Source organism: Phaethon lepturus, unplaced genomic scaffold, assembly GCF_000687285.1.
Source record: "Phaethon lepturus isolate BGI_N335 unplaced genomic scaffold, ASM68728v1 scaffold5041, whole genome shotgun sequence".
Lineage (NCBI taxonomy): Eukaryota > Metazoa > Chordata > Aves > Phaethontiformes > Phaethontidae > Phaethon > Phaethon lepturus.
This window is the reverse complement of record NW_010518409.1, coordinates 270,592-279,345: the sequence shown is the minus strand read 5'-3', so window position 1 is coordinate 279,345 and position 8,754 is coordinate 270,592. Positions and strand designations below refer to the sequence as shown.

Here is an 8,754-nt window from a genome sequence, read left to right as displayed (position 1 = left end):
TACACATACGTACACTCATGTATCACATGCAAGAATGTCTATTTTCTGACTAATAATCTGGCCTCTCTTCTCATACATGTTTTCATAGATCTAGGTTGTCCTGAACATAAGATTAAAAATATATTTTTTTAATCCTCTTTTAACATTACAAATCAGTTTTAAATAATCAACAGCCCTTCATCAATACTGAAAGATGTTAAAAACCAGAAAACATTCCAAACACAGGCATTAGTTGTATTTTTTCCATAGTTATTCCATAGCTATGGAACAGTTACGCTTCTTAATCTGAACCAATGAATCTCAATGCTACACCCAGAACTGAATTTAGAGAGGAACTTGCTATACAGTTTTTAAAGCAAATTTTATTTCGTTAGTGTTCACCTTCCTCCCTTTTTCCTGTATTTTTCAAAGTGAGTTCAACCTCTTCTAGCTTGGGAAGTATCCAAAATCATCTTTTCAGGATTTGAAATTTACTGCCCTAGATTTCTTTACAATTTCTGAAGTTGCATAATTAATAACTATATTTTATTTGTGTGATCTTTCTCTCCAGCCTAGATAGATATTACACTTTACTTTCCAACTAATAAAACATTCAATTTTAAGAGGACAAGTAAAAATTTCAGTATGATCTTGCTCAAAGATTTCTATACAACAACAAAATCGATAGAATTGTAGAATCTATACAGCTGGTACAAAACAGCTGATGGATCATAAACATAGTGTAAATATATAAGGTTTACCCTTTCCAAGTATAGAAAAGTTATCAGTAAAAGTTGATAGGACCAGGTCACTGGGGAAGGTGTCTTAGAGAGCAGACTGAAAACATGAAAATAATAGGGATACAGAGACTACATATTATCTGAATTCACCACCATTAAAAAAAAAAGAGTTCAGAAAAAAACAAGCACACAGAACTACTAGACTGCAGGAATAGAATTTGGTAGAATAAAGAAAGTTGGCATATACAATATGGAAAGAAGTAGTATGAAAATCTGACATTATAGAAGCAGCTTGAAGAAAAATGAGAAGAAGCATAAGTAAAGATATATAAAGTCACTCTAACAATTTTTAAAGAGCAGCAAGCTATCATGAAAACTTTACAACAGACTACTCCAAAATAATCTGAAATCACTACTAAAATTGAAATGCACAACTAAAGTACCATTAAAGGAAGCAGAAAAGGAGAAAAAGAACAAAACAGCATGAATGAATAAAATAGGAATGGCTTTACAATATAACAGAATTGAAATAATTACCAGAAAGAGAAAGAAGTTGCACTGAGAAGGTAGAAGGCATTTCCATCAGCAATGAATAAAAATGTCTGACATACTAAATCCCTCCTGACTTTTAAGAAGGACCACCGCAACAGGAATACTTACAAAAATAAAGGCCTTGTAAAAATACCTATTGTCAAAGTGACTATGTATCTCAATCATGAAAGGAAAACAGCCAGTAAGTAGACACAATGTGAGGACTCTGGGACTTACTAGATGCAGGCATAAAGTGAAAATTAATTTGGAATTGTACATCCTGATTTGATAACTGTATTACCAAAACTGTGATGAATACTGAGCAAAGCAACAAAAATTACTGTGAGATGAAAGACCAAATTCTTCAGAAAATAGGAAAAGAGCTATACACACACAAATCAGCTAAGCACCAGCTAAGGCTATTTGCAGCTATTTGAAGGCTCTCGAGCCTGACTGGAAGTCAGTATTAAATAGGCTTCAGATAGATACTAACAGGGTTAATTTGGAGTTTACGCTTCCTGCATCAGTGTAGAGATTTGTAAGTCAGCTCAGGCACTGGGTGCAACCTGGCCACACCTGCAGAGCCAAGCTGGGCAGCAGGGTTGGCGTGCCGGCATGCCCAGATGGCTGGACCCTTTCCAGGAGAGGGGCTGGCTCAGGCATCCCTCTGCCTGGAGCTACCACATTATGTTTCCATTCTCCAAGCAATACGTTAAGAAAACCTTCCCCATACGATAACACTGTATCTTACTGTCAGTCCTCGAAATACATTCACACGGGCTAACTTTCACTTACAGTTGTCAATCCTTTGGGCTCTTTCTGCATAGCTACAGAGAGAGAGACTTCTTGAAGGGTGGACGCAGAGGAGCTACCTCAGGCTCTCGTTCTGGATGGGCAGCCCTGCTTTCACCGCCTACACACGGAACTGGGGGAAATGCATCTCATTGGACTGAAAGTAAATGCGTTAAATGTGACAGTAATTCTGAAATGACAGAGGGGACTTTTTCAGCTCTAAATTTCAGTTAGGGTTCAGTGTTGAGGCCAAAGCTGTTTTGACTGGGTTTTTATTTTTAAAATACCTTTGTAAACTGCCTAAAGAAAGAAACAAACAAGTACCTTGATCATATTTACAGGCAAATGAAACATTGCAACTAGGACTGTGCGAAGTCAAAAGATGCAAATCAATCTCAGAGGATTTATCATAAAATTATTCTCTTCTACTCTTCAAGCACAAAGTTTACTGCACACATTCTCATCTGGAAAACTGACAGTGAACTATGAATATTTTAATCCGCAGGAAGACAAGAATAAGTGAAGTATTTTTGCTCGGCTTTTGTAGTGTCTGCATGTAGGGCTGCTACATATTTTTGTTACTTTAAAATAGAAATACTTGATCATTACCTAGGAAAATATAAGTACATCAATTTATCTAAGCATGGTGTATATTTCTCTCCCCCAGGAAGATGTTTTTTCAGGTATCTTCAGGTAGAATATTATGAATCAGAAATCCTTTCCCCTGTCTTTCACCACAAAATCCAGTGGCCATCAGCAATGTAGCAGAGTTCAAACAAAAAGTCCAGAGAATATATACCAAACTGAAATAATTCTGATCAGGGTATCTTTAGGAACACAGGAAAATTAAAACAGGGCCTGAAACCCTCTCATAGTTTACATGACTGAACATGAACATCTTCATGTGCATTAAATCTATTCCTGACACTTACCTTCACAGAAACAATGACAAGGCAATCTTTTCAGTGTTGTTTTAATGTTACTATTTCAACCCCCAAATGTTGCATCAAGTAATCTCATGTCTCAGAAAAGCCAACAATTAGAATTGTCAAACCAAGTTTTCTCTGAATGTTATGCAAACTGCTACTTACAATCCGAGGTTTGAAGGGTGGCTTGATTTTCCTTTGTTCTAGAAGAACCCAGTCGATTTCCTTGAAAAACGGATGCTGCTTAATCGCGTCTTCCCCATTTTGTGATGCCACACAGCCAAGTCGCTTATTTGGGTTTTTTGTCATGAACTACAAGGTGGGGGAGGGAGAGGAGGAAAAAGTTAAAATATGAATGTCAATGGCTGGAAACCATTTGCAGTTCAATTACGCATTATAATTTCTAACGCCTAGTTTTTAGAGACAGTCCCCTTTCAGAAGGTGGTGGGTTGGTTTTTTTTTTTGTAAGAGAGACAAGGATGCCCCTCCAAATTTCAGAGGTTCCAGCCAAATTAGAAGAGTCAGAGACTCTGAAGTTTAAGTTTCCTGCAGGAAGCTCTTTCAACTGATTGCTGAGACCTCCCAATTTCATCTGGCTGGGAGTGCTACTGGAACAGATTCTCTTAAAGCATTTCTAGTTTCAGCTTTGCCCAGAAATACTAAAGGAAAGAAAGAAAATATTAAACCCTCCAGAGACACTTCCAAATAGATGGTCAGGATAGCTCTTATTTTATCTTATTTGCTCTGTCTTAACTATTAATTTGGAGGGTAGGGGGTACATATTGTGCTTACTGTTTATTTTCCTTGGATACATAGGTTGCATAATCATACACTCCATTCAAGCAGACACATGAAAAGCCATAACCTCCTTACTCATTTCTAGGATTTTATTCTAACATGAGTAAGAACAGCACCTGCAGCTATGTGAATTAGAAGTGTTCTGTCCATACATTTCAGGAAATACATGGAGGATCAATACCAGCAGAAAGCTTCCCTTGAGAAATTCCATGACATAACTTGCATCTTCCCTTTCACCTTTAGTACACTGTTAGTGGCAGCAACTGGAACTAACTGGTCACACACTGGTCTGGTGTGATCATTTCTAAACTTCTCACTTTTAAACTTTTACTACTCCTTTCAGCAAAGAGCTGTACAACCAGTGTAAGACTTTGATATCAAATGATGGCAGCTGATAATATTTTTCCTGATTTTGCTCTGCTACTTCTTCCTTCTTTTATTAGCAATTACCCTACTTATTTCCTAATGCATGTGGACACAGAATCCTTGCAATTCAGGTAGCAACAAATGCTCTTATACACACACACACTCATATTATAATCGCAAGCTTTGCTACTTCATATTCAGCCATTATTATAACATTTTTAAAATTAAAAAAGTGTACAAATTAATCAAAATATGATAATTTTTCAGTGCCTTTTTAACGTAGGTACCACATTATACCATACATCTGTAAGAAAAAAGCCACTTACCAAAAAATAAATCGCTATAATGCATACCCTTGCTTTAGTACTCCAGTTATTAGATAAATAGCTACTGAAGCCCTTAAGATGGTTTTAGATCAACCATCCACAGGAGAATACCATTGCTATCATTTTAAAGATACAACATAGATTAGCGAGGCAATTCTCTCTGTGGTTTCTGACATACACGCGCCACTCCAAAGATGATCCTTCTCTTTGGTCTTGTGTTCAACTGCGCCGCAAGTTCTTTGCAAGTGGACAAGTCGTATCTAAACTACAGCCCATATTTTCTATGGGTAGGAGAAACAAAGGTTTTGAAAGGATTACTGTGCTTTGTTGAGGTCTCTTGGAAAACCACAAAACGCATTCCTACATTCCTCTGCTTTATTTCACCTCCAGGACTGGAGCAAGCAGGCCAGGAATCAGCAGCCACACATTTTGCAGAAACAGAACACGGAAACTACAGGATATGCTTTCTGTACCATATAATCCAGGTATCAAAGTAGTAAAATCTGATATGAGTATCTGCCATGCTCTACCTTTGTTTTAAGCCAGAGGCAGGGAGAACATCAGAACATGTCATTTTTAGCAAGCCCAGGACATGAAAACGTGACTAAATAGTACAGTTTAGTACAGTACTTCACAAACACCACAAAATTTGGAAATGGATGATGAGAGAGAACAAATTTTAAGAACAAATACTTAAACAAACAAAATTATCACATGCAAATATGGTGAAATAATCTCAAACTTCTGAAGTGGACATTTAATGCTATAAATTTAATCCCTTGCAACAAATACTGATTTTTTTCACCTTCTATTTCTGAAGCACAAGCTGACATTTATTTCCTGTTTATCAACAGCATCAACAATGATGCAACTCTCAGGGCATCATGTAAGCGTTGCCTTTTTATTTTCCCATAGTCAGGTAGGAACCTCCTTTCATGAAAAGAGAAGCCTTTAAGATCAGAGATCTGATAGATCTGATCTATCAGATCTCAGTAAGACACTGACTTAAACGACAACTGGACAAAAGGTTGCTGAAAGAGCCATGTAATTTGGGGTCCAAACCAAGGATCATCAGGCTCCCAAGATTTTGCTTCTTGATACAAAATGGCACAACTTAAAGAGAGTTCTGCTTTTGTACCCAAAGATCTCTGTCATCTGGGTACACAGGGAACACACACTGTAGACACAACCTCTCTCCATTGCTTGCAAAGAAGTACAGAGCTAATTTCAATGAAGAATTGTTTTCCTTACCAGACAGGAAAGAATTTTAAATAGCAATTCCTGTCAATTCACAGAAACGGGACTAACAAGATCTGTGGGATAAGTAACGTGCTGCCTTGTAATACTGAGCTGCAGAATTATCCTCCTTAGTGTTTTGTTGGAAATAAGAGCGAAACTGTTTCTTCAGAAAATAAGAAAATATTGCTACTTAATACAAGAGAACGCCTTCTTATTAAGCTATCCTTACACACTGTTTGGAGGAGTGTAAAAATACACAGGTTCTAAAGAATAAAACTCGTATCTCAAAGCACAATGTGAGGAAACGAAGTGTTCTGAGGTTAATCCCTTGCTACCGTTCAGCAGTAAAATACATAGACGCCTCTTTCTTTCCTTTGTTTTTCCTGTCCTTCATTTAACAGAACGTGGACAAAGATCACATCAACAACACAAGTTTCAAACATGTTTCACACCATAGGTGCATAGGCAGCAGGTTGCTAAATGTAACAAAATGTTTTCTTTTTGTGGTGTAAACTGGCACAGCTCCATTAAATTCTATCAATTTATGCCAATGAAGACATCTTGCCTAAAGAGGAATGATCTATTATTATAGTGAAAATCTATTTAATGGATGCAACTCTTTTTTTAAGTATTAACTTTAGACAGAAAGATGTAAAAAAAAAAAAAAAGCTACAACTACAGCAAAATACAAAGCACAATGCCTACTATCCTACTATCAAAAGACAGACTCAGGAAAACAGCTTCATGAAAATTTCTAGCAAAGTCAGCTTCAAAAGAAATTAGAAGGTTTAAAACCCTTGCACTTAGATTCACAAATATGTACAATTTACACCTGCAGACCAATTCTGTGTCTGCATTTGTATACATGACATGTATAACATTAACAGACATCTCACTACTTGCTCCACAAATGAGGGAACACAGTAAGGCTCTGAGTGTCAAATCTGTTTCTCCCTTTCCTCTGGAATGTATCTTACAGACTGTGAAACCAAAACACTACAGAAAATCTCCCAGGCTTCAGTGAAATTCAGATGCAGGTATGAACATTGAAAACTACCCTTTCTCTACAATACACCAGAATAACCCCTGAATCCTGGATATCAGCCTGAATTCTGCAGCTCAAGTCCATACATTTTAATTGCTGAACTGAAAATAATTGAAGGTTCTGGGAACAAAAACTGACACATTGAAGTATCATGTCAGCAAATAAAAAGTCATCAGAGAGGTATTTGGGGGGGAAGGGAGAATACGTATAAAGGTCAGCTTTAATAAACCCTCCATGTTCTCACTACAGTGAATGGAGCAAAAGAGATACTCCAGCAAAGAATTCAGAGAAGTTAACTTTGACTTCTGCTTTGAATCATCTGCTGAAGCATCTCTTTCTCTCTTGGCAAGAATGAGCCTGAAAATATTTTTATTAAAAAAATCAAGATGAGCATTTCTTCAGAATGTGTTCCCTGCCCACTGGTGTTAAGATGAGAATTTGTTTAAGTTTTACATATAATTTCAAAATATAACCCTGTATGAAGATCTTTGCAGGACTTCACACTACCAGCTACCCTCTGATTGAAAGTCTCCTTTATTCCAGACGCTGAAAGAAAAACAGAAGTTGAAAGGTAGAAATTTTCCACTTTCAAAGCAGGTGGAAAACTGGAATAAAACCGAAGTTTTTCTTTTAAGCCAGAAATCCTCCTCAGGTTTTCAAACTATAGGGATTGGCATACTGCTTCTGCTTTGTTTTGCTTTTTATTTTAGGATGATACTGGCACAGAAGTAAGAATTTATGTCAGTGTCACATTAATGAAGTAAACCTGACTTTAGAAAGGTAGTCTAAAAACTGAAGTTGCCTTGTGGCACATTTTGACTGATGAAAAAATTGTGGCATTTGGTGACACACATTTCTGTCAAGTCACTACTCATATTGAAAAACACCAACCAGGGCAGAAACAATTACACTGGAGTAAGACTGCTTATCAAAGCGTTACGTGAACTATAAAATAAAACATGCAGCTGTAAATAAAGGACTTTCAACCTATCTTGATGATAGGGGAAGAAAGGCAGAGGGACAGGAAATTTTCTGAAGTGGGTTAAATAAAAACATTGTTTCTTTAATTACATAGCGCTTCCCCCACACTAGTGATCATGCGGCATATAAAGTGTCGAAGTGATAGCACAGTTCTAGTTGGTTGGGTTTTCCCTGAAACATGAATCTGCAGTACACAGATTTATACAGTGTACAACTGCGTGGAATACAAACATTCTGTTCCTTTCCCACAAGCGGTGTAATTTATCCCAGGCCCCATTATCCTAACAGTGGCACTCTGAACTGTGCTTGAACTCCCAGTGGTGACTGCTCTCAACAACTTTTGGCAAATTCAATTTTAATCAAGGAAAAAAAAAAGCACCAAAAAACCAATTCCCCCCCCGCAAATGAAGAGGAGGAGGAAAGCAAGTAATGGAAAACTCACTGCTTTTAAAATGCTGACGGCTTCTTTACTGAGCCAGACTGGATACAAGACATCATCGTGAAGGATGGATTCAAAGAGATCATCTTCATTGTCAGCTTCAAAGGGGGGTTGCCCAGCCATCATTTCGTACATGAGAACACCCAGAGCCCACCAGTCTACTGATGGGCCATATTCTAACTCCTGGAGGATCTAGTATAGAAAAAGAAATTGGATTGAACAGACAAGTTAGACAACACTCTCAGCTGCACATTTGCTGTTTCAGTATGATACATCCCTTCTTCCCCCCAGTGCCTAAGTAGGACTAAATCCCACACCGAGTTTGGTAACAGCAGGCATGGTTTCTTACCCATGCGATTTGCACTAACACAGCTAAGTGTCAATGCGTAGTTGTTCTCAGAAGTACTGACTGACTTTATCAGTCCCCTGAGTGAAAGAGTATGCTGGTGAGCAAAAGAGCTGTATATCCTTCCAAACTATTTAAAGCAGGTCACGCTATAGGGGAAAAAAAGATCACATACACAAAACAGATTGGTGGAAAATGTGAAACATTTCCTTGTCTCTATCTTGAACAAAACAAACTGAACCGGCT

At 37.5% G+C, this 8,754-nt stretch overlaps 1 protein-coding gene across 1 annotated transcript in view; it reads right to left on the bottom strand.

The window, feature by feature from the left end:
• The window catches only part of PRKCE (protein kinase C, epsilon), a 296,007-nt gene that overhangs the window by 16,898 nt on the left and 270,355 nt on the right, over positions 1 to 8,754 (bottom strand). The window contains exons 13-14 of the mRNA XM_010296719.1: positions 8,166 to 8,354; positions 3,134 to 3,280 (exon numbers count right to left, since the gene is read on the bottom strand). Of these exons, the coding sequence (XP_010295021.1) occupies positions 3,134 to 3,280; positions 8,166 to 8,354 (336 nt within the window). The remainder of the gene's footprint in view (positions 1 to 3,133; positions 3,281 to 8,165; positions 8,355 to 8,754) is intronic.